We start from the raw sequence: 26,714 nt of genomic DNA, 5'->3' as shown, positions 1-26,714 counted from the left end.
GAAAGAGATGTTGAATAGGTTAGTAGTAGGGGTTGCAACAATTTCGGTGGATCATTTTAGAAAGAGAGGGTCACGATTGTCTAGCTGATTTGTAGGGATTCAGATTTTGTAGGTCTTTCAGAATATCAGCTGTCTGTATTTGGGTGAAGGAGAAGTGGGGGGAGGGGGGCTTGGGCAAGTTGCTGCAAGGGGTGCAGAGCTGTTGGCCGGGGTGGGGGTAGCCAGGTGGAAAGCATGGCCAGCCATAGAAAAATGCTTATTGAAATTATCAGTTGTGACAGTGTTTCCTAGCCTCAGTGCAGTGGGGAGGGGGTGCTCTTAGGTTGATTAGAAAGGCCTGCTCGCTGAAGTGTTTTAGGGAGCATTTGACAGTGATGAGGGGTGGTCGTTTGACCGCGGACCCATTAAGGACGCAGGCGACGAGGCACTGATCGCTGAGATCCTGGTTGAAGACATCAGAGGTGTATTTAGAGGGTAGGCTGGTGGTTGCAACCAATTAGGGTTGTGCCTGATAAAGCTAGGGCTGATTTCAAGATTTTACTGCTAACCTACAAAGCATTACATGGGCTTGCTCCTTGCTCCAAAACAGCTTATCTATCTTTCCAATTTGGTCCTGCCGTACATACCTACATGTACGCAATGATGAAACACTTGCTTCAGCGTATCAAGGTGTGTTGAGTATAAATTGAATCAGGGGTGGTTGCACTAAACTGGGATACAAACATGAAACACTGCAGCTCTCCATGAGCAGGAATGAGGATCACTATCAGTCACTTAGTGTGTTTGTGTAATATGTGCTTATGTTTGCTCTGTGAGCGCTTTCCACCTCTCTCCTGTGCTGCTGTCACAATCTCGAGCTCCCTCTGGTGTCTCTGTCCCACAGCAACAATCTCTGCCACCAGCCTCTGAACCTCAGCCACCCGCTCCTGACCACACCCGGCCACAAGGGGGAAGCAGTGGCAACACATTTTGTTTCTCTGTTTTGTCATGTCAATTTTAAATCCAAACTATTTAATTATGCAAGAATGTAATTGTTTGATTCAGTTAATTTAATCCTTCTGCCCACCTCTACTGTCCTCTCACGCTGCTTTTTTCACATCTGACACTATCTTACAGAAGATCATTCAAAGCTGAAAAGCAGAGTGTTACCATTTAATTTTATTCCAACCTTTTCAAGACAGCTTAGAATTAGACAATAGATGAAGTACTGTATCTAACAGATGAGACTATTCCCTCAGCTCACACTGCTGATGTAGTCCCCTCACTTCTAGACCTCTGCAGGACATATTCAGGTGAACTGATGTTACATTACAGTACCACCAGAGGGAGACACAGACTGTAAATATAGTTTTTAAACTCGTTTTTAAAATAGCGTTTATCATTGAGGCCTATTTACCTTACTTTGAGAAGGACAGCTCCAATACAAGTTCATGTTTGATTGGAACTGGACTTTGGTAAAAGTACTAATGTAAATACCAACATTCCTAGTATTGGTCACTTTGTTGACTATTCACACCAGACCAAAGAGCTATCAATTCAATTCAATTCACGGGGCTTTATTGGCATGGGAAACGTATGTTAACATTGCCAAAGCAGGTGAAGTAGATAATAAACAAAAGTGAAATAAACTATAAAAATGAATAGTAAACATTACACTCACAGAAGTTCCAAAGGAATAAAGACATTTCAAATGTCATATGATGTATGTATACAGTGTTGTAACAAGGTGCAAATGGTTAAATAAATAAACATAAATATGGGTTGTATTTACAATGGTGTTTGTTCTTCGCTGGTTGCCATTTTCTTGTGGCAACAGGTCACAAATCTTTCTGCTGTGATGGCACATGGTGGTATTTCACCCAGTAGATATGGGAGTTTTTCAAAATTGGGTTTGTTTTCGAATTCTTTGTGGATCTGTGTAATTTGAGGGACATATGTGTCTCTAATATGGTCATACATTTGCAGGAGGTTAGGAAGTGCAGCTCAGTTTCCACCATTTTGTGGGCAGTGTGCACACAGCCTGTCTTCTCTTGAGAGCCAGGGCTGCCTACGGCGGCCTCTCTCAATAGCAAGGCTATGCTCACTGAGTCTGTACATAGTCAAAGCTTTCCTTAAGTTTGGTCAGGTATTCTGCCACTGTGTACTCTCTGTTTAGGGTCAAATAACATTCTAGTTTGCTGTTTTTGATAATTCTTTCCAATGTTTTCTTATGATTTGGTTGTGTCTAATTGTGTTGCTGTCCTGGGGCTCTGTGGGGTCTGTTCGTGTTTGTGAACAGAGCCCCAGGACCAGTAAGTGATGGCTTTGTTGTGGAAGGTTTAGGAATCACTTCCTTTTAAGTGGTTGTATAATTTAATGGCTCTTTTCTGGATTTTTGATAATTAGAGGGTATCGGCCTAATTCTGTTCTGCATGCATTATTTGGTGTTTTACGTTGTACACTGGGGATATTGTTGCAGAATTCTGCATGCAGTCTCAATTTGGTGTTTGTCCCATTTTGTGAATTCTTGGTTGGTGAGTGGACCCCAGACCTCACAATGAAAAAACGGCAATGGGTTCTATAACTGATTCAAGTATTTTTTAGCCAGATCCTTATTGGTATGTCGAATTTTATGTTCCTTTTGATGGCATAGATGGCCCTTCTTTCCTTGTCTCTCAGATCGATCGTTCGCAGCGTTGTGGAAGTTACTTGTGGCGCTGATCTTTAACCCGAGGTATGTATAGTTTGTGTGCTCTAGGGCAACGGCGTCTAGATGTCATTTGTATTTGTGGTCCTGGCGACTGGACCTTTTTTGGAACACCATTATTTTGGTCTTTACTGTCAGGGCCCAGATCTGGCAGAATCTGTGCAGAAGATCTAGGTGCTGCTGTAGGCCCTAACTGGTTGGTGACAGAAGCACCAGATCATCCGCAAACAGTAGACATTAGGCTTCAGATTCTAGTAGGGTGAGGCCGGGGGCTGCAGACTGTTCTAGTGCCCTCGCCAATTTGTTGATATATATGTTGAAGAGGGTGGGGCTTAAGCTGCATCCCTGTCTCAACCCACGGCCCTGTGAAAAAATATTAACCGCAGACTTGTTTGTGGACATGGATTTTATAATGTCATATGTTTTTCCTCCAACACCACTTTCCATCAATTAGTATAGCAGGCCCTCATGCCAAATTGAGTTGAAGGCTTTTTTGAAATCAACAAAGCATGAGAAGACTTTGCCCTTGTTTTGGTTTGTTTGTTTGTCAATTAGGGTGTGCAGGTGAATGAGGTCTGTCATTCATGTTCATCTGCTCATGACTGGTCTCTCTCCCTCTATCACTAACGATAACACAATCCAGATGGGTGGCTACTTTAAAATTCATTTAAATTCTACGGATCTTAGATTCATTTGACGCTGTGAAATCAAATGGAGCCTAGTCCAATGGCTACAACTCAAAGCATTAGTACTACATGAAATGAATCAGTAGTTTTAATGTGAAATATGTTTATTTATAACATTATAGCTGTACAGTGAAGAACCATTACCATTTTCAGTTCCCCAGAAATATCATCTGACACTCATTTGATAGTCCCTTTTTTGCAAGCGTACATCATAGTAAGCAGAAAAAATATATATAATTTTTGATAAAACACATTTGTGTATATATGGAAAAACAACACAATGACCTACTCTTATAGACTGGTTGAGAAGCCACAGTCAATCGGCAGAACACAGATGGTGTATTCCCACTTGTTTACCAAATGTTTCCCTTTTGACAATATCCCGATACGTAAATACTTTTTAGTTGTAAGAACCAATAATTGGGATTATTGTAAATTATTGTTATCAACACCACTATGTTAACTATATGTATCTTGTGCTGGCAATTAAAGTCACTTATAGATAATGTTCTTCAAAAATATGAGTAATATGTTAAGATATTTCATACGGCCAGCTCCTATGAGAGACCATAATCCCTTCTTGTCCTTCTATATCCTTTGTTTTCACAGTTAAGGTGTTAGCAGACAGGTGTGGCACATCAGTTCAGACCTTGAAGAACAAACCCCTCTCCTGACCTCCCCATCCTTCTTACCAAACCTCAAAATGTCTGTAGCGGTCATGTTGGGAGAAGGAAGGATAAGAGGTGGGGCAGGCAGGGGAACCCCCCTCATTTTTGGAGGTATACCATTTGGCAACCTACTCTTTGATTTATAGTCACTGAATTCCAATGCCACCTCTGATCTGTGTGCAATAGTATAGTCTCTACACCTCTGAGTTATGGTGTAATATTTCCCAGTAGGTCAGGGGTCAGGTACCCCTCTGGTGTAGGTGTAGGAAGGGGCAGCTTGCTTAGGACTGGCTGGGGTGCAGGTGGGGGGCTGGGCTTCAGAAGGAGGCTGTTCTGCCTGTCCACTCCCTCCACCATGGTGTAGACCGAGAGAGGGAGCAGTGGGGAGATGGGCGAGGCAGGTGGGATGGGGGGCATTTCAGCCTCAAAGTACAGGCTCTGGTACTCCCCAAAGGGCTGTCCCTGCACAAGCCTACTATCCTCTGTTGGAGCAGGCTGGCTGCCTCTCCCAGTGGGGAGTTTGGCACTCATCTTCCCAGCGTCTAACTCTGTGGTGTAACCTCCCCCGTCAGCATTCACTACCAGTAGCTGAAACTCCTTCCTCGGCTTCTCTTTCCACTTTCCCTCCTTAGCCTTCTCCTCTGCATCCTTCTCAACCTTGCTCTGCTCCTCAGGCATCAGCAGCACTTCGCCAGTGGGTCTCACCTCGCTCACCTGGGTATAGAGGTCCTCCCTGCCAGGGACAGCCCAGAGAGTCATCCCTGTGGTGGGGGTCTGGACTGGGGAGCTGGCCTCAGTGCTGGCACCAGAGGGCTCCAGGCTGGGGCTGGTGTTGGAGAGGAGGGGATGGAAGGGGAAGGCCTCTGGTTCAGGCAGATCAGGGTCACAGCAGCTGGCCCGGCCAGAGTCGTCATCTCCGAAGCCAATGGTGAGAGGGGGACAGTCTGAGGAGGGCGAGCGGTCCATCAAGCACTGTGTGTCCAGCTCAGTCAGCCTGTCATTGGGCTCCTCCATGTCCAGCTCGATGAACTCCACCCAGGGGTCTTCACCGTACAGCTCTGGCCTCAGGTCAGGGTGGTCGCCCAGGATGGAGGTCAGCTCAGCCAACTTACCTTTCTATGGACAAAGACATAATACCTCAGAGTTAGTTTAAAGGGGAAACATACATCTATTACAACCTCGCTGGTACTTCATATTGTCTCCCCGCTTTTTAAAATTGTGTCAAATTAATACCTTGAAGAGCTCAGGGTCGATTCCTTTGATTTTGGGACCAGGAATTGGAGGCAGGAGAATCATCATCAACCTTGAAGATAGAGGAATAGTTATTAACAGGCACACATGTTGCATAAGACTTCATATTTATCTGAAGAGGTTGAACATATTATTTTAAGACAGAGTAACAGGGAAAAGTAAATATCTTACTTCTGTTGCTGGGAATAGATGACCAGCATTAGGATGACTGCTAAACCCAAGGCAGCAAAGACAAGCAGGACAGTAACTGGAAATCGGGACTCTGAGCACACATATATAGAAGGCAATTAATATGATTCAAAACAGAGACATCATATATGTTATAACATGTTACATTCTATATGACAGTATATAAAAACTATACATGTCAGTACCTTTAGTGGGGATGTGTATGACTATGGGGTCGCTGAATTCCCCAAAATTACGGGATGCCAGCGTCTTGCACCTCACCCTGACCTCGTGATCTGTGTTGGTGCGCAGCCCGTACAGCGACCGCTGCCTCCCCTTCTCAAGGTTCACCTAGGGGGTGCAGTCAAAACAGAGAGGTTTCACACCAGTAAGTTGGTGAATAGCACCCACACAGGCGAGACAACTTACACCGGCATGCTTCATCCATATAAGGACCTGAATCAACGAAAGCAGTAGAGCCTTGGTATGTCACTTTGGTAGATTACCCCCAAGATTAGACTCATGTTCCCTTGCATGGAGGGAGATGAAAGGGGGAGAATGAGGACAGAGTGGGAAAGAGGCTGTCTGTTCTAAATTACAACGTGGGAGAAGGAGGCATAAGACTTGATTATTAGGTACTTTTAAAATAGTGCAGTAAAACTTGGTCATGTCAAAATTACATGGACAGCAGTCTTAGCAGGTCTGTCCAGATGAAGGTGTATATGAGCACTGAAAACTACATTTAGGAATCCATTCAATCTGTGTCGCTGAAGCATTGCAGATTGCATGATAGAAATGGTAAGGTCATTTAGGATTTAGCTGACTATATACACCGTTTACCGTGAATGCAGCCTCCGCTAACGCGGGAATTTAAACCATGCTGTAATGCTGAACTTCCTCGATACGGATTGAATAGAGCCCTATGGAAAAATTCTGAAATGTCACAATGGTTGGATTTGCAACAGTTTCACAAAAAGAGTCAGAGTCAGAGTCCTCAAGGGTAATCAAATCAAAGTTAATTGAATGCATACACAGATTTGCAGGTCTTCTGGCAGGTGCAGTGAAATGCTTGTGTTACTTTATCCATCAGTGCAGTAGAATGTCTCGCTAATTTATCATGCAGAAAAGCCACCACTAGTCAGCTAACTGCTAGGGTGTAGACTCACCATCCTCCACAGTGTTGAATTGACCTCACGGTACTGCACCTCGTATTGTAGTGTCATCCAGCCCATAGACACGTCTGCAGAGTGTGGCGGCTCCCAGCTCACCATGATGTCAAAGTGGCTCCCGGTTAGACCCACATTCAGTAGGGTCCAGTTCAGCGCTATTGGAGGGTCTGGTTCCACTGGAAAACATTAGTTGGTTCATCACTTTAAATGCTGAATGGCACATACAAAATTCAATATATCTACACAACTAGGCAGTGTACTGTATATACTGTACACACACACACTGCATGACCAAAAGCTCGTCGAACATCTCATTCCAAAATCATGGGCATTAATATGGATTTGGTCCCCGCTTTGCTGCTATAACAGCCTCCAATCTTCTGGGAAGGTTTTCCACTAGATGTTGAAACATTGATGCAGTGACTTGCTTCTATTCAGCCACAAGAGCATTAGTGAGGTCGGGCGATTAGGCCTGGCTCGCAGTCAGCGTTCCGATTCATCCCAAAGGTGTTTGATGGGATTGAGGTCAGGGCTATGTGCAGGGCAATAAAGTTATTCCACACCGACCTCGACAAACTATTCCTGTATGGACCTCGCTTTGTGCATGGGGCATTGTCATGCTAAAACAGGAAAGGGCCTACCCCAAACTGTTGCCACAAATTTGGAAGCACAGAATCGTCTAGAATGTCATTGTATGCTGTAGAGTTAAGTTTTTCCTTCACTGGAACTAAGGGGCCTGAACCATGAAAAGCAGCCCATACTATTACTCCTCCTCCACCAAACTTTACAGCTGGCACAATGCATTCGGGCAGGTTAGCATTCTTCTGTCATCCGCCAAACCCAGATTCGTCTGTTGGACAGCCAGATGGTGAAGCGTGATTCATCACTCCAGAGAATGCGTTTCCACTGCTCCAGAGTCCAATGGCAGCAAGCTTTACACCACTTCAGCCGACACCTGGGATTGCGCATGGTGATCTTAGGCTTGTGTGCAGCTGCTCGGCCATGGAAACCCATTTCACGAAGCTCCCAAAGAACAGTTATTGTGCTGACGTTGCTTCCAGAGGCAGTTTGGAACTCCGTAGTGAGTGTTGCAACCGAGGACAGACAATTTTTACACTCTATGCACAGCACTCAGCGGTCCTGTTCTGTGAGCTTGTGTGGCCTACCACATCACGGCTGAGCCATTGTTGGCCCTAGATGTTCCACTTCACAATAACAGCACAGCACTTACAGTTGACTGGGGCAGCTCTAGCAGAGCAGAAATTTGATGAATTGACTTGTTGGAAAGGTGGCATCCTAGGACGGTGCAAAGCTGAAAGTCACAAGTTCTTCAGTAAGGCCAATTTACTGCCAATGTTTGTCAATGGAGATTGCATGGCTGTGTGCTCGATTTCATACACCTGTCAGCAACAAATCATTAAGAACACCTGCTCTTTCCATAACATAGGAAGCCAGGGGAATCCAGGTGAAAGCAATGATCCCTCATTGATGTCACTTGTTAAATCTACTTCAATTAGCATAGATCAGTAGTCACCAACCTTTTCTGAGTCAAGATCACTTTGAGTCAAAATGCAAGCCAAGATCTTAAGAATGGCGCCGGAGGGGATGGCTGCCGTTTTACGGGCTCCTAACCAACTGTGCTATTTTGTTCGTTTTATTGCGTTGTTTGTAACCTATTTTGTACATAATGTTGCTGCTACCATCTCTTATGACTGAAAATAACTTCTGTACATCAGAACAGCGATTACTCACCTCGAACTAGACAAAGATTTTTTTTTCTTTACGAGTCTGACACAAAGGATATACTGCTTTCTTGGGAACAGGCCCAAATCCCCGTCATTTGCGTGAAGAAAAGATGGAGAAAACTCTAGACCACCTTTTCTCCACACACAGAGACGCATACAAAGCTCTCCCTCGCCCTCCATTTGGCACATCTGACCATAATTCTATCCTCGTGATTCCTGCTTACAAGCAAAAAGTAACAGTGACTCGCTCAGGAAGTAACAGTGACTCGCTCAATACAGAAGTGGTCAGATGTCGCGGATGCTACGCTACAGGACTGTTTTATTAGCCTGGAATACTGGAATACGTTCCTGGGATTCATCCAAGGACATTGAGGAGTATACCACCTAAATCATCGGCTTCATCAATAAGTGCATCGACGACGTTGTCCCCACAGTGACTGTACGTACTGTACATATCCCAACCAGAAGCCTTGGATTACAGACAACATCCGCATCAAGCTACAAGTTAGAGCTGCCACTTTCAAGGAGCGGGACACTAATCCAGATGCTTATAAGAAATCCCGCAACGCCGTCAGACGAACCATCAAACATGCAAAGCTTCAATACAGGTTTAAGACTGAATCCCACTACACCGGCTCTGACTCTCGTTGGATGTGGCAGGGTTTAAAAATTATTACGGACTACAAAGGGAAATCCAGTCGTGCGCTGCCCAGTGAGCCTGCCAGACGAGCTAAATGCATTTTATGCTTGCTTCGAGGCAAGCAACACTGAAGCATGCATTAGAGCATCAACTTTTCGGACGACTGTGTGATAACGCTCTTCGTAGCCAATGTGAGCAAGACCTTTAACCTCTTGATGCTACCCATCCCGGATCCGGGATCGTGACTACGGCTCAAGCTCATTAGCATAACGCAAAATGTGAAAAAATATTCTTAGACATATTTAACCTCCACACCTACACAAGTCCAATAGCTCAAATGAAAGATAAACACCTTGTTCATCTACCCAGCAAGTCAGATTTCTAAAATGCAAGCACACATTTATATTAGACCACCACCGAAACAAAATGCAAGCGGCGGCCATTTTGTCCCAGAAAATATAAAATTTAAAAGTAGGATTAAAAAATAAATAATTCACTAACCTTTTGAAAATCTTCATCAGATGACAGTAATATTACATGTTACACAGTACATTTTTTTTTTTCAATAATATGCCATTAATATCCATAAATCTCTGTTTACAATGACGACATTTCAAAAATGCTACTCAAAATGTCCGGAGAAATTATGATAGCTCGGACAGATAACGTCAGATAACAAGCAATAAACATGACTAAATATACATGTTCTACATATAGTTACAAAGATACACTTCTTCTTAATACAACCGCTGTGTTACATTTATTTTTAACGTTACAGAATTCGTTCACTAGTCTATGCTATGAGTCGGCGCTCAGATATTAGCAGTGTCTCCTCACGTTTGGAGTCCACAGAAACCCAAAATAACCACATAAATATTCCCTACCTTTGATGTTCTTCGATCAGAAGACGTAGAAGGAGTCATACTTACCCAATACATCGTTTGGTTTCAAGTTGTGCGTCTTTGTATTAGCATATGCTAACAGCTTCAGCTGAAATGCACCCAAAATAACTTCTGCTCCTTCTGGTCCCGCACTCTTGCGCAATCAAACTTCAAAATTACATATTATATGTTGACTAAACTGGTCAAACTAAGTGCAGAATCGAGCAAAATGATGTTTTTATCATGTAAAACAATGATCATCGCGAACAAACGAACCGGCTTCAACTGGTGTCTATTGGAAAAGAACGTTCCCCAAATCGGCCGCGCGCAATAGAGTGCATGTATGTGAGAGTGAACCGGGCATTTTCGCCCGCCAAAGGAGAAATTCAAACAATGAACGTGCCAATGTGAAAGCAACATCGCGCTGAACAAATACATACTGTTCCCAGATCGGTACAAAGTTGACCCAACTTTTCTCTTGACAAGAGAGAGTTTGGGAGAAAGGCTGCCCTGAGAGTTCTGCTTTACATACAGACATAATTTAAACGGTTTTAGAAACTTTAGAGTGTTTTCTATTCAATTATTATTATTATATGCATATATTCAATTTTGGAAAAAATATTTTCAGTTTACTATGGGCCGCACTTCCTCCAACGGGGGCAGTATTGAGCCATAAGCTCAAGAGTTAAAACAGGGATTACCAGGATGTGTACTCAAAGCATGCGCGGACCAACTGGCAAGTGTCTTAACTAGAGGTCGACTGATTAATCGGAATGGCCAATTTCAAGTATTTTCGTGCTTCTACACCTGCATTGCTTGCTGTTTGGGGTTTTAGGCTGCGTTTCTGTACAGCACTTTGAGATATCAGCTGATGTACGAAGGGCTATATAAATAAATTTGATTTGATTTGATTTGATTTTGGACACCGATTTTTCAAAATTATTATTATTTTTTACACATTTATTTATCCTTTATTTAACTAGGCAAGTCAGTTAAGAAAACATTCTTATTTTCGATGCCGGCCTAGGAACGGTTTAACTGCCTTGTTCAGGGGCAGAATCACAGATGTGTACCTTGTCAGCTCGGGTTCAATCTTCCAACCTTACAGTTAACTAGTTCAACGCTCTTACCACCTGATTACATTGCACTCCACGAGGAGGCTGCCTGTTACGCAAATGCAGTAAGAAGCCAAGGTAAGTTACGAGCTAGCATTAAACTGATCTTATAAAAAACAATCAATCAATCATAATCACTAGTTAACTACACATGGTTGATGATATTACTAGTTTATCTAGCGTGTCCTGCGTTGCATATAATCGATGCGGTGCGTATTCGCGAAAAAGGACTGTCTTGCTCCAATGTGTACCTAACCATAAACATCAATGCCTTTCTTAAAATCAATACACAAGTATATATTTTTAAACCTGCATATTTAGTTAATAGTGCCTGCTAACCTGGCTCGTTGCGAACTCTGTGAAGACTATTTCTTCCTAACAAAGAGAGCCAACTTCGCCAAATGGGGGATGATTTAACAAAAGCTCATTTGCGGAAAAAGCACAATCGTTGCACGACTGTACCTAACCATAAACATCAACGCCTTTCTTAAAATCAATACACAGAAGTATATATTTTTAAACCTGCATATTTTGCTAAAAGAAATCCAGGTTAGCAGGCAATATTAACCAGGTGAAATTGTCTCACTTCTCTTGCGTTCATTGCACGCAAAGTCAGTGTATATGAAAAGGTTTGGGCTGCCTAATTTGCCCGAATTTTACGTAATTATGACATAACATTGAAAGTTGTGCCATGTAACAGGAATATTTAGACTTATGGATGCCACCCGTTAGATAAAATACAGAACGGTTCTGTATTTCACTGAAAGAATAAACGTCTTGTTTTCGAGATGATAGTTTCCGGATTCGACCATATTAATGACCTAAGGCTCGTATTTCTGTGTGTTATTATGTTATAATTAAGTCTATGATTTGATTGAGCAGTCTGACTGAGCGATGGTAGGCACCAGCAGGCTCATAAGCACTTTCGTGCGTTTTGCCAGCAGCTCGTGGCTGTGCTTCAAGCATTGAGCTGTTTATGACTTCAATGCCAAGAGTGTGCAAAGCTGTCACCAAGGCAAAGGGTGGCTATTTGAAGAACCTCATAAGATATTTTGATTTGTTTTTGCTTTCTACATGATTCCAAATGTGTTATTTCATGGTTTTCATGTCTTCACTATTATTCTACAATGTAGAAAATAGTAAAAATAAAGCAAAACCCTTGAACGAGTAGGTGTTCTGAAATATATATATATATACACACACACACACACACAAAACCAGTCAAGAGTTTTAGAACACCTACTCATTCAAGGGTTTTTCTTTATTTTGTCTAATAATAGTGATATATAAAATTCAGCATTTCATTTTTTAAATTCAGGCTGTAACGCAACAAAATGTGGAAAAAGTCAAGGGGTTGTGAACACTTTCTGAAAGCACTGTATAGGTAACTATGGTTTAGGAGGTCAGAGGCCAGGCTCACCGATGTCTTCCACAGTGAAGATGACCTCGTCATAGAGATTATCCAGATCTCCAGAGCGGAGTTGGACACTGTAGGTTATCCAGACCTTCGTGTAGCTTTCATTGAAGAAGCACTCGTCTATCCTGTCAGCCATGTAGTTAGGACACTCACTCCACTCTTTGGGAGATATGCTGCAGGCATGGGAGACAACATGGGGGGGTTTAATACTGTGCTGTTTGGAAGAAAGACTAACATCATGCACCTGACATGTAGGTTAGAGGAAGAGACTCACATACGGCTAATAACTACAAAGGATTTCAAGAAAAATGAATTGGCCTATCAGTGAACAAACTCTTCATTCTCTCACTTCTTATTATTGATGTAGTAGAACATCCGCAGGTCTCTGGGCTCTGTGAGGTTCTGGAATGTTCCGACATTCCATCTGCAGCGGAACGTGTTCATGTCATGGGAGACACAGCCAGTGATCTGGGGGCGGATCTGGGGCAGGGCTGAGAGGGAGAGCGTGAGAAAGAGAGACGTGAGCACACACAGTCTATAAGGCTTGCAAACAGTCAAAACTCTAACTTAAACATTAACTTTGCGCCCATTTTTAATTATCCTAAAATGACACACACCCAGTCAAGTTGCACTACGCCCGTTGCTGTATATAGAGACCAGTTACGGGGCTGAGCTGCTCTTCATGTGTAATAGCCACAGGGCGGACAGCTGTGTTTTCCTGGAAGTATCCGTAGACCTTCAAATTGTCAGCCAGACTATACTGCCCGCGGGACTTTCTGGTAAATCCTCTCCGTTACCGGTTCTCAGAACTACATAGTACAAGGTATGAAACCTCTACTCACAGTATTGGACACTACTGTTCAGATATCTTCTGTTTCTGCAGGAAATGACAGCGGACAATTAAATTCCTAATTAAATTGCTCAATTGGAATGATTTTCTCAGAAGCCAATTACTACCCCTACACATAAAAACGCTGTAATATTGCTTATCTTGTTACCTTCTGCTCATTGAGATTATAAAGGAACCAATAAATAAGCTGTAGGAATGGTAAATTATCATTCTATCTTGTTTATAACAGGTAAGTGCTGTCCTGGTCTGTCTGTGCTATATTAAATTATCATACTAATGTGTCCTCGGGGAAGAGGGGCGCTTAAGGTAAACACTCTTGTCTGTTCACAGCCCCGAGGAGTGACTTAAGTACCATCTCCCATAATGACACTGGCAAGAGCTGTCAGTCTGCCACATCAACACCGATGAGTGGGACAGCACAACAGCTGATTGAAGGGCCCTGGCGCCTAGGGAGATGGCAGCTTCAACGGTGTATTGCTCTTCTGAGGAGTGATGCATACCACTGGCTTGGTTAGCAGCTCAACAAGGGGGGAAGGGGGCGCAAAGGTTAAAAATAACCTGTTTACCAGATCCTTTCCTCCCAGGAACGCCCTTAGAATTAAGAGGAAAAATCTATCCAACACCTGGCAACGCTTAAGGGTTTCACACTAGGTACATTTCCTGTGACTGATTAGGATTCAGGGACTAGTGGTGTGTGTGAGTGCGTGCGTGTGTGTGCGTGCTATGCAGAAATTGAGACTCTACATCCAGTCCCCATTTTGACTTACCCAATATTTTCTGAATGTAAATGTGCACGTGTAAATATATATGTGAGTACTTGTGAATGTTCTTGAATGTGGACTTGAGTGAGTGCTGTTTGACTAGTGTTCGCCAAGTTCAGGTCGCTAGTTTTCACAGAAGCAAAGGTGCGCAGCACATATCACTGGCTCCAACAAAACGTTGAAGCTCTAACTTCAAAACACACTTTCCAAGAAAACATACACTTTTGAGTTCCAGTTATTCTAGTATTTCCAGTCACTGGAAGGTGAACTCTTTTCCATTACAACTTACCCTGACATCCCTGCAGTGCAGAGTACATTTAATTGCCTTTAATAACGATGCAAAAACGTGCTCATTTATCTCGTAAAATCTCTCACATTAGGACTGAAATGTCAAAACATTCATCCTGACTAATCAAAGGAAAGAGAGCGTTGTGTTTGATCGGCTGCTGTCAAATAGGAGGTACGGTGGGAGAAAATGTCTATTTTAATCAAGGGGCTTCTAAATGCACATGTACCTATTAATGTGTCTCCTGACCCCTCCTGTCTCAGCCTCCAGTATTTATGCTGCAGTAGTTTATGTGTTGGGGTGCTGGGGTCAGTTTGTTATATCTGGAGTACTTCTCCTGTCCTATTCGGTGTCCTGTGTGAATCTAAGTGTGCGTTCTCTAATTCTCTCCTTCTCTCTTTCTTTCTCTCTCTCGGAGGACCTGAGCCCTAGGACCATGCCCCAGGACTACCTGACATGATGACTCCTTGCAGTCCCCAGTCCACCTGGCCATGCTGCTGTTCCAGTTTCAACTGACCTGAGCCCTAGGACCATGCCCCAGGACTACTTGACATGATGACTCCTTGCTGTCCCCAGTCCACCTGGCCATGCTGCTGCTCCAGTTTCAACTTCCACCTGACTGTGCTGCTGCTCCAGTTTCAACTGTTCTGCCTTATTATTATTCGACCATGCTGGTCATTTATGAACATTTGAACATCTTGGCCATGTTCTGTTATAATCTCCACCCGGCACAGCCAGAAGAGGACTGGCCACCCCACATAGCCTGGTTCCTCTCTAGGTTTCTTCCTAGGTTTTGGCCTTTCTAGGGAGTTTTTCCTAGCCACCATGCTTCTACACCTGCATTGCTTGCTGTTTGGGGTTTTAGGCTGGGTTTCTGTACAGCACTTTGAGATATCAGCTGATGTACGAAGGGCTATATAAATAAATTTGATTTGATTTGATTGACTGTAATTCCCTGTAGAGTACACATGCAAGGAGTGCTAGAACAGGATGCTTTATAGAGGCAAATTCCCTATTATCTCTCTACAATGTCACTGACATATCCCATATACACAGTCACATCTATACAGATGAAAGGGATGGTGCTATTGCCTTAAACTCTTACAAATGAAAAACCCTTCCGGGTCTGTTTTTTTTACTCCTTCAATGGCTCAAAACCACTTTGTTTAACTCTGTGAAACATGGTTGGGCTGGGCTGTTTTTTTAACAGGGAGCTCGTCCTCCACTTTAGGAACATGCCGACTTAACGCAGAAGTTAGAATGACATAGTTATCTGAGAAAATGTATGTGTTACCTTTGTCCCGGTCCTCCCCTACACACCAGGGGGTGTTATCATACTGTAACTCTCTGGCACACAGTTAACAACTCTCAGAGGACTAGGTCACAGATATACAGTATGAATGATTTAATTACACACTGGTTTAAATGTTACATAAATAATTGAATATAGCAGTTATTTGTGAAAACGCAACATGTTTTATGATAATGCAATGGCACTGTGTTTAGTGTATGATACAGAGTAATACAATATGTTAGAACATGTTCTTTAAATAAGCATGCACGTATGGGCACATAGTGTTGCACTGGGCACGCTGCACATCGAGTGCTTTCCAGGAACTGGATTCCCAGGAATTCTGAAGGGGCAGTGTGGGAGCAGTGAGTAGTGCACTGTGGGAAACGGTTTAGATATTCAGAGGCCCCCTTCATTCAAGAGTGTTGAATGAACAAAGTTTGAGTGCAGGAAGTTTTATTCCTAGGTGGTTCAGGCCTTTATGGTGAGTGAAGTTACACTTTCATAAGTGTTTCTTCATGTTACGTAACATTATACACTTTATATTAGAGCTCTTTAGCGATGACTGATTGAGCAGAGGCTTTCCCTCTACCGTGAGTCTGTTTTGTCTGATTTGTGTAGGCTTTGACTGTGTTGCTTCTTCGACAAAGTTCCTCTGTTTCCAGTAAGTGTTACTTCACTCTGTCAGAATAGTTGAAAGAATTCAAGATCCCAGACCAAAATATAATTGACACATTTTGTCTGAGATAAATGGGTGGGAGGTGCAGGAGGTGGGGACACAAACAGAAAGAAAAGCTTTATAATCCAAGGTTTTACCTCAGTGCTTTAAATCTGTTCAATTGAAGGAGAATACCTTGGTTGCAGCTACTGCTTTAAAGTGCCCACATAAGTACAATGTATATCAGATGTCCTTCACTCAAGCTTTCCTCTACCATAAATGGGGAAATGGCACATTGCACATGTAATTCACTTCATTTCTTGAACAAAACAGAACAGGTAAATGCTTGCTGTATATTTATTTTAGACGCACATTTATTTTTGGAAACTATCATGAATTACTCTCTCACGTTAGGACTGAAAAGTCCAAACATTCATCATGACTTTAATCAAAGGGAAAGAGAGGGTTGTGTTTGCACAGCTGCTGGGTAATAGTAGGGATGGAGATAGGAAATGGCTGTTTTAATGGGGAGGGGGGCGAAGCGCACTCCCCTGACAGCGGATTGATGAAGCTTGAACAAGTAACTCTCTCTAAATAACCACTGGCCCCCATGTTCTTCGGGAGGCCATTTATTAAATACATTACTTCAAATGAGGAAAAACAACATTGAGAGGTTGTTAAGGTTCCAAACATGTCACTTTCTTAAACCATCTAGTGGACAAATGACAGTATAGATTTCAAGTGTCATGCTAGCTAGTCTTGGGTGTTAGCCTGGGAGAAGTTACAGGAGAAAGGGGTGGGACGAAAGTAACAATGTTAACTGATAAACCTGGAATAAAATAGAATAAACCGTTTAAGCACAGTTCATATTGCTTTTATAATGTTAGCAAGATATCAACAAGTGACTGAATGTTTGAACATTATATGACATTAGAATTATGCCTTAATAAATTGACTGGATGGATCCACTTCTCACAAGCTTTAAATCAACAAGTTAGTGGTTAAAAATATATACATATATTTATGATTATGTGGGTCAATTACCTTGTGTCAAGCCATGGAAATGTGATAAGCATGATGAGTTTGCCATTTTGTGAAGAAAATAAAAATGTTTTATTCTATCAAGACACGAGGAGTGCACATGACAAGGACAGCTGGAGCACACCTGATTGGTAGGGCTATGCATGAATAGTCATTTAAAAATAGTGAAACACATCTCTTTCTACATTCCCATTAAAGTGAGATTAGGAAATGATGGTTAATACAGCCATTATGTGATTCCTTTTAGTCTGATTAATATTGTAAATATTATGATTGCGCAACATTGAGATGTTGTCGCAAGGTTCATTTTCATACACTTCTAACCTTTAACATGAATTATTCAAATCGACACATGAAATGATGTCTGATAGTACATTTGTCGAAAGTAATGAGCATTACAAACCAGAAACATGGGGATAAGACAGATATTGTGCACTTTTCACAAGCTGTCATTTCCACCTCAAGGCTGTGTTACTCTCGCCCCGCTGGAAGTTACAAAAGTAACATTGCAGTAGTTCTGGTCTTGGTCTATTTAATTTAAACTAATTTACCCTAAAGAAGAAATTATAGTTGCTTATGGTAGAGGACATATATACTGTAAGTTGTTTGTCATGATAAGTGTTGTTTGTCATAAAATATGGTGTCTCTAGCTTTATCGATCTAAGTAATTAGAGAAAAAACTAAGTGTTACTTTCATCCTGGTTCTCCCCTATGTATATAATACTACATAGTGTACATACAAGACAGTCCTTACTACGAACTATACATGCATAGGAAGTACTTCTAGGAGATAGGTCTGTATTGATTGTCCAGTGAAAGGAAAGCCCCTCTGGTTTGGTCTGGTTCATCATTAATCAAATGTACCTTGTTCAGAAGTTGGCGGCTCCTGCGACACAACTGTTAGGATGAGGAGAAGGCAGATGAAGAGAATGTGGGAGGTTGCCATGCTGTTCATCCCTAGAAAAACATGAGAGAAGAGTTAACCCCACTGAATATCACCCTTAAGCTGGCCCGCTGCCATTAAGTAGGGTGTGCTTACAAACCGAAACATACAGTATAAGTCCAGAGTCTGGTACTGTGATCCCCACCATTGCCTGTGTATTGTATATGTATTCATAGTAGCTTATCTATTCTTCTAGGTCTCAACATATAATTTGCTGAATTTGAGCCCATTGTCCCGTCTAAATATTATGTTACATTCTTGAAGTTTGAACTCCGAGCTTCCATGAAACAGACTGCTCTCCAACTATACACAGAGTATACAAAGCATTGAGAACACCTGCTCTTTCAATGACATAGACTGACCAGGTGAAAGCTATAATCCATTATTGATGTCACTTGTTCAATCCACTTCAATCAGTGTAGATGAAGGGGAGGAGACATGCTAAATAAGGATTTTGAAGATTTGAGACATGGGTTGTGTATGTGTGCCATTCAGAGGGTGAATGGGCAATAAAATACTTAAGTGCCTTTGAACAGGGTATGGTAGTAGATGCCAGCCTGGGTTTTTTCAGTTAACAGTTTCCTGTGTGTATCAAGAATGGTCCACCACCCAAAGGACATCCATCCAACTTGACAGAACTGTGGGAAGCAGCATCCCCGTCGAACGCTTTTGACATCTTGTAGTGTCCATGCCCATCGAAATGAGGCTGTTCTGAAGGCAAAAGTTGTTCCTACGGTTTGGAAAACTCAGTGTATATAGTAACTGGAAACTCCAAGGGAGATCCGAAAAAGAAAAGAAGTTCACATTTTTCCTGTGTATTCTGCCTAATAGTAAATGTGAATATAAACAGAGGAGTATATCATGCCGAAGAACTTATACAAACTACATAATAATTAATACAAAATTATACAATCTAGGTTTTTTTTTTCTTCGTGATATCCAATTGGTAGGTACGATCTTGTCTCATTGCTGCAACTCACCAACGGGCTCAGGAGAGGCTAAGGTCGAGTCATGCGTCCTCTGAAACATGACCCGCCAAGCCGCGGTGCTTCTTAAAACCTGCTCGCTTAACCCGGAAGCCAGACGCATCAATGTGTAGGAGGAAAAACCATTCAACTGATGACTGAAGTTAAGATTTGCTAGAGCCCATTGAGCCAAGAAAACCCCCCTGGCCAAACCAGGCGAAGCTGGGCCAATTGTGCGCCGCCCTACGGGACTCCCGGCCAGCTGTGACACAGTCTGGGATTGAACCCCAGTCTGTAGTGACGGACACCGACATCACGCTTCCAGACAAACTAAACACCTTCTTTGCCCGCTTTGAGGATAATACAGTGCCACCGTCACAGCATTGTTCCTGAACCCAAGAAGGCAAAGATAACTGAACTAAATGCTTTGGGACCGATCATATCACCCCATCAGGTGGTGAAGGTAGGAAACAACATCTCCACTTCGCTGACCCTCAACACTGGGGTCCCAACAAGGGTGCGTGTTCAGCCCCCTCCTGTACTCCCTGTTCACACACGACTGCGTGGCCATGCACGACTCCAACTCAATCATCAAGTTTGCAGACGACAACAGTAGTGGGCTTGATTACCAACAACGACGAGACAGCCTACAGGGAGGAGGTGAGGGCACTCGGAGTGTGGTGTCAGGAAAATAACCTCTCACTCAACGTCAACAAAACAAAGGAGAAGATCGTGGACTTCAGGAAACAGCAGAGGGAGCACCCCCCTATCCACATCGAAGGGACAGCAGTGAAGAAGGTGGAAAGTTTTAAGTTCCTTGGCGTACACATCACAGACAAACTGAAATGGTCCACCTCCACAGGCAGGGTGGTGAAGAAGGCACAACAGCGCATCTTCAACCTTAGGAGGCTGAGGAAATGTGTCTCGTCACCCAAAACCCTGACAAACTTCTACAGATGCACAATCGAGAGCATCTTGTCGAGCTGGATCACAGCAACTGCACCTCCCTCAACCGCAAGGCTCTCCAGAGGTTTGTGCGGTCTGCACAACGCATCACCAAGCCTCTCTTGAAAAAGCCAAACCTTGACCCAGAAATCAGCCTATATCGAATCTTCCATTCCTCTCAACATTTTTAGAAAAAGCTGTTGCACAGCAACTCACTGCCTTCCTGAAGACAAACAATGTATACGAAATGCTTTAGTCTGGTTTTAGACCTCATCATAGCACTGACACTGCACTTGTGAAGGTGGTAAATGACCTTTTAATGGCATCAGACCGAGGCTCTGCATCTGTCCTCGTGCTCCTAGACCTTAGTGCTGCTTTTGATACCATCGATCACCACATTCTTTTGGAGAGATTGGAAACCCAAATTGGTCTACACGGACAAGTTCTGACCTGGTTTAGATCTTATCTGTCGGAAAGATATCAGTTTGTCTCTGTGAATGGTTTGTCCTCTGACAAATCAACTGTAAATTTTCAGTGTTCCTCAAGGTTCCGTTTTAGGACCACTATTGTTTTCACTATATATTTTACCTCTTGGGGATGTCATTCGAAAACCTAATGTTAACTTTCACAGCTGTACATTTCAATGAAACATGGTGAAGCCCCAAAATTGCCCTCGCTAGAAGCCTGTGTTTCAGACATAAAGAAGTGGATGGCTGCAAACTTTCTACTTTTAAACTCGGACAAAACAGAGATGCTTGTTCTAGGTCCCAAGAAACAAAGAGATCTTCTGTTGAATCTGACAATTAATCTTGATGGTTGTACAGTCGTCTCAAATAAAACTGTGAAGGACCTCGGCGTTACTCTGGACCCTGATCTCTCTTTTGACGAACATATCAAGACTGTTTCAAGGACAACTTTTTTCCATCTATGTAACATTGCAAGAATCATAAACTTTCTGTCCAAAAATGATGCAGAAAAATGTATCCATGCTTTTGTTACTTCTAGGTTAGACTACTGCAATGCTCTACTTTCCGGCTACCCGGATAAAGCACTAAATAAACTTCAGTTTCAGTTTACGGCTGCTAGAATCCTGACTAAAACCAAAAAATTGGATCATATTACTCCAGTGCTAGCCTCCCTACATTGGCTTCCTGTTAAGGCAAGGGCTGATTTCAAGGTTTTACTGCTAACCTACAAAGCATTACATGGGCTTGCTCCTACCTATCTTTCTGATTTGGTCCTGCCGTACATACCTACACGTACGATACGGTCACAAGACGCAGGCCTCCTAATTGTCCCTAGAATTTCTAAGCAAACAGCTGGAGGCAGGACTTTCTCCTATAGAGCTCAATTTTTATGGAATGGTCTAACAACCCACGTGAGAGACGCAGACTCGTTCTCAACCTTTAAATCTTTACTGAAGACTCATCTCTTCAGTGGGTCATATGATTGAGTGTAGTCTGGCCCAGGAATGTGAAGGTAAACGGAAAGGCTCTGGAGCAACGAACCGCCCTTGCTGTCTCTGCCTGGCCGGTTCCCCTCTTTCCACTGGGATTCTCTGCCTCTAACTCTATTACAGGGGCTGAGTCACTGGCTTACTGGTGCTCTTTCATGCCGTCCCTAGGAGGGGTGCGTCACTTGAGTGGGTTGAGTCACTGATGTGATCTTCCTGTCTGGGTTGGCGGCCCCCCTTGGGTTTTGCCGTGGCGGAGATCTTTGTGGGCTATACTCGGCCTTGTCTCAGGATGGTAAGTTGGTGGTTGAAGATATCCCTCTAGTGGTGTGGGGGCTGTGCTTTGGCAAAGTGGGTGGGTTTATATCCTTCCTGTTTGGCCCTGTCCGGGGGTATCATCGGATGGGGCCACAGTGTCTCCTGACCCCTCCTGTCTCAGCCTCCAGTATTTATGCTGCAGTCGTTTATGTGTCGGGAGGATAGGGTCAGTTTGTTATATCTGGAGTACTTCTCCGGTCTTATCCGGTGTCCTGTGTGAATTTAAGTATGCTCTCTCTAATTCTCTCTTTCTTTCTCTCTCTCGGAGGACCTGCGACCTAGGACCATGTCTCAGGACTACCTGGCATGATGACTCCTTGCTGTCCCCAGTCCACCTGGCCGTGCTGCTGCTCCAGTTTCAACTGTTCTGCCTGCGGCTATGGAATCCTGACCTGTTCACCGGACATGTTACCTGTCCCAGACCTGCTGTTTTCAACTCTCTAGAGACAGCAGGAGTGGTAGAGATACTCTTAATGATCATCTATGAAAAGCCAACTGACATTTACTCCTGAGTGCTGACTTGCTGCACCCTTGACAACTACTGTGATTATTATTATTTGACCATGCTGGTCATTTATGAACATTTGAACATCTTGGCCATGTTCTGTTATAATCTCCACCCGGCACAGCCAGAAGAGGACTGGCCATCCCTCATAGCCTGGTTCCTCTCTAGGTTTCTTCCTAGGTTTTGTCCTTTCTAGGGAGTTTTTCCTAGCCACCGTGCTTCTACACCTGCATTGCTTGCTGTTTGGGGTTTTAGGCTGGGTTTCTGTACAGCACTCTGGAGATATCAGCTGATGTACAAAGGGCTATATAAATAAATGGATCACTAGTCACTTTAAACCAGGGCTCTCCAACCCTGTTCCTGGAGAGCTACCTTCCTGTAGGTTTTCGCTCCAACCCCACTTGTAACTAACCTGATTCAGCTTATCAACCAGGTAATTATTAGTATCAGGTGCGCTTGATTAGGGTTAAAGAGAAAACCTACAGTGGATACAAATAGCTTTTTCTATCAAATGTATTTTATGACAAATGTCAAGAAAATGTTGAGCAACGTAATAAAGTAATTACTTTTTAAGTAAATGAAGTTACACTTTATGTTAATTTGTTAGCTACGCCACAGTCGCCAGCCTTACGAACTCCATAGCATTACAGCAGTTGCTTGTATGTACCGGTAACCTTAGTTGGCTACTAACACATCAAACTTGCCAGTATATTAACTATATTGTAAAGACCCTGGGTTTATAAGCGTGGAAATCGAGCCTGCCGCACAAGCATGCTTTTGCAGCACAGTCGATAGCACGCCGGACCTCGGGCTCGAAGGTCCAGGGTTCGAGACCGGCTCCCTGCTGTTTCATTACAATATGCTATCCAACTAACTACCCAACATTTATTGACTTGATTATTCACCTCATTCTTAGCGGTATATGTGTTGTGCATTCTCAATGGACATTGTTACTACAATGAAGTCATAAGATGTCTAGCTAGTATTTGTTATGCTAACAAACTAGCAAAAAGTTGCATAGCAACAGCATAAACTTCCGGTAGACAGGTGAAGCAGAAGTACACTCAACTGAAAGAATACTGTTTGTTTATAGTATACTAAAATTAACTAGTTGTATATAGTATGTAGTATACAGTATGTTAGCATATTGGTATTCGAACACAGTTGAGGTATTTTAAATGTACCCTTCGCTAAGCCCAGCCCCCCTTAGTTACTGTTGCAACCTCCGATAACATTTTCCCGGAATGCCCAATTCCATTCAACCGCTGGCGAAATCCCTTCACAATTATCTCAAAAACGGTGTGTCTAATACGCATCTAAATTCAACACAACTACCCCTGGCTGATCAAGAAACTCTTGGGTATCTTGTGGTGGACTGTCATTACAATTGCTTCACCGGAACCTGGTTAAAATCTGTAACAGTGTAGCTAGCTGAATGGCTCTGAAGTCAATGTCAGCATGCAGTCAAAGCAAAACTGTTTTATAGCCCTCACTGGCTTTCATGGGATTTAAACATGAACATGTCGGAGGTGTTGAACTCGACGACCGTTGCTATCCATTGGGAGTGCTGCGGTTGGTTGCAGAAACATTTAGACGCCGGGTTTAGCGAAGGGGCAATTGCACACGCCCATCTGATGTCACGGACAACGAGTGACTCAGTAGTGTGAGCGCTGTCCACAATTCCTGGTTTTCCTGGTGGTATTGAGTTTGACCGTTCGGTCGCGTTACGAAACATGACAAAGTCAACAGTCCACTGCTGAACATGACATTCAAGATCTGCAGCCAAATACTCTGGGCTGGGTTGTGTCCAGCACTTGTTTTGTGAAATAATACCATCCTACATCTTGGCCCGATTCAAGTTATTTTCCCCGCTCTATGGAAAATATAGGCGTTCTTCTGAAACAACAATCCTCTCATTTTTCTTCAATCACTATTGCTGTATGCCAACCAAAACATATCAGTCTTTAAGAAACTGCCGCAGAGTGGAAGATGTTAATCTTAAATGACAAATAGATTTGTATGTGTTTGTTTTCACTGAAAGACGATCTGGGAAAACAGGGTCCGATAGAGGGGGAGAGGATATGGGAGGGGCGTGGGGAAGGAAAGGAGAATGGGGCACTAACGCCACAATAACACAATGGTCTAAATAGCGTACATATTTTAGGTGTGGTGTACTATGACACTTCTTCTTGTTGTCTTCCTGTTTTTATACTAACAATAGAAACTCAAGAAGTCATATGTTTTACTATTGTAAATGCCTATCCATAAAAATACAAAAAATATGTTTTAGTAATTTAGCATTCACTCTTATCCAGAGGGCCTCACAGTAGTGAGTATATACATTTTTGTACTTCTTCCCATATTGGTCCCACCTGGAAATCAGACCCACAACCCTGACGTTGAACTACATCATCACGCTCAGACTTTTATTCACAACAAGTCAGTTTGGTAGAAACCCCTAATAAATACTACACACAATTACCTGTCGTGTGAACTAAGGGTAAATATAACTCCCTTCATGGTGACCATAAGCAGAAAACTTAAATTTGGATGTGTTTATTTTCTGTATTCATCAACAGACAGTATGAGCCATTGCATGCTGTACTCTCTCTCCTCAATCTAGAATCCCACAGGAGACAGAATGGGTAAACAATAAACACCAGTACAAATCATTAGTAATAACACCAATGAGTGTTTCAATTTCTTTTTAACTGTCTGGCAAAGGGCCCAATGGACAATTACACTAAAGAGGGTGGCAGACAATAACACGTGTTCAAAAGTGGATAAGACATTTTGATTAGAAAAGTAATTATGTCAATCAGAGCGAATTTGATGATTTTAATGGACACATTCATATTGTATTGATATTTTAGTATGTTTGAGATGGCACATCTTATTTCCTTAATACATACACATAAGGTAAATTATAATTTAGACAGATTGTTGATATCTTACTTCTTCAACAAACATTACATTCTTAGTTTTATATGAGGACAGTCATGTGTTTCAGTCTCCATCTGAGGAATTCAAGGTACTACATGCAAAGCTGAATCAGAGCGTTACCATTTCTCAATGGATATAAATGAAGACAGTGTAATAGGTGAATACTGTTGTGGAAAAGTCCTAATACTCATTATTTACTTTGGCAGTGTCAACTCTTCTTGTGAGGCTGCCACATGTGTTATTTTATTTCGTTTGGTGTAGGCTACAATTATGAATACAAAACGTGACTTGTCATTGCTTCGCCTATTTACTTTTTTGCACACATTTTATACGTAGGTCTACAGGATTTTGACTTTGGAATAATTGAATTGACCAATTCATATGCTAATTACATTGAGATATTGTTTTGGAATTTAGCCATTTGCCTTTAAATTAACAGAACGTGCACATATGCAGTAGAGATTGTATATAGCCTACTGTGAAGAACAAAATATTATAATCTTAACAGTAGGATAGGCCTAGTAGACCAGGGTTTCCCAAACTCGGCCCTGGGGCCCTCCGGGTGCACGTTATGTTCTTTTGCCCTGTAACTACACAGCTGATTCAAATTATCAAAGCTTGAAGACGAGTTGGTTATTTGAATCAGCTGTGTAGTTCTATGGCAGATATGGTTGAGAAATCCCTATACTATCCCAGTTAGCAAAGAACAATAGTGCGGCTGGTGTCTACTCACTGTATAAGCAAGTTGTAAAACGCTGCTGGTTTCTTCAAGACTTGATCAAGCGGAACACTCGTCTCAACCACGGACTGCAATCTACTAGACCATCACCAAAAACGGTCACGCCTTAGTGGAAAAAATCCCCAAACTCAACATTTAAACGTTACTATATTCAAAAAATGACATATTGTAGCAAGACGCATAGCTTTCTCTTTCTCGTACACTCTTCCCCTTGATTCAATTCTGTCAATCTGTGGCTGCGCGCTCTGCGAGCATTTACTGCTGCCATTAAGGGGATTCGATTAATCTGGCCGGGTAAAAGTATTAGGCACCGGTTGAAAGTAAATTGCCAGGTGTCCAGTTCAAAGCAGGCTAAATCGGTTAAAAACAAAAGGGATGTGGCCCTAAAACACAAGTGATATAGGCCTAATTAATCACGTGCAGTAATGAGTAGGATTCTGTGTTTTCACATGTAAAAGTGAATGCTTTTGATAAAAACGTCCCCCAATGAAAACTAGTTTGAAAATTCAAACAGATGTATGTTTCTGGACTATGCACCATGCTGATTTGAGAAGGGAGTGCCTCCCTCAACATATTTTCCGATTCAAATC

At 42.6% G+C, this 26,714-nt stretch overlaps 1 protein-coding gene across 1 annotated transcript; it reads right to left on the bottom strand.

Annotated features, from left to right (window-relative positions):
- Positions 1 to 3,458: 3,458 nt before the first annotated feature.
- ghrb (growth hormone receptor b) lies at positions 3,459 to 26,405 on the bottom strand. Its single transcript, XM_024397386.2, has 9 exons — positions 26,119 to 26,405; positions 18,178 to 18,270; positions 12,776 to 12,917; positions 12,430 to 12,599; positions 6,626 to 6,804; positions 5,666 to 5,810; positions 5,463 to 5,553; positions 5,274 to 5,343; positions 3,459 to 5,156 (listed from the first exon to the last, which is right to left on the bottom strand). The coding sequence occupies exons 2-9, from the start codon at positions 18,266 to 18,268 to the stop codon at positions 4,248 to 4,250; spliced, it is 1,797 nt and encodes a 598-aa protein (XP_024253154.1). The 5' UTR covers positions 18,269 to 18,270; positions 26,119 to 26,405; the 3' UTR covers positions 3,459 to 4,247.
- Between the last annotated feature and the right edge of the window lie 309 nt (positions 26,406 to 26,714).

The sequence above is a fragment of the Oncorhynchus tshawytscha genome, linkage group LG33, assembly GCF_018296145.1.
Source record: "Oncorhynchus tshawytscha isolate Ot180627B linkage group LG33, Otsh_v2.0, whole genome shotgun sequence".
NCBI lineage: Eukaryota > Metazoa > Chordata > Actinopteri > Salmoniformes > Salmonidae > Oncorhynchus > Oncorhynchus tshawytscha.
Note: the sequence above shows the minus strand (reverse complement) of the source record. Positions and strands in the feature narration are given on the sequence as shown.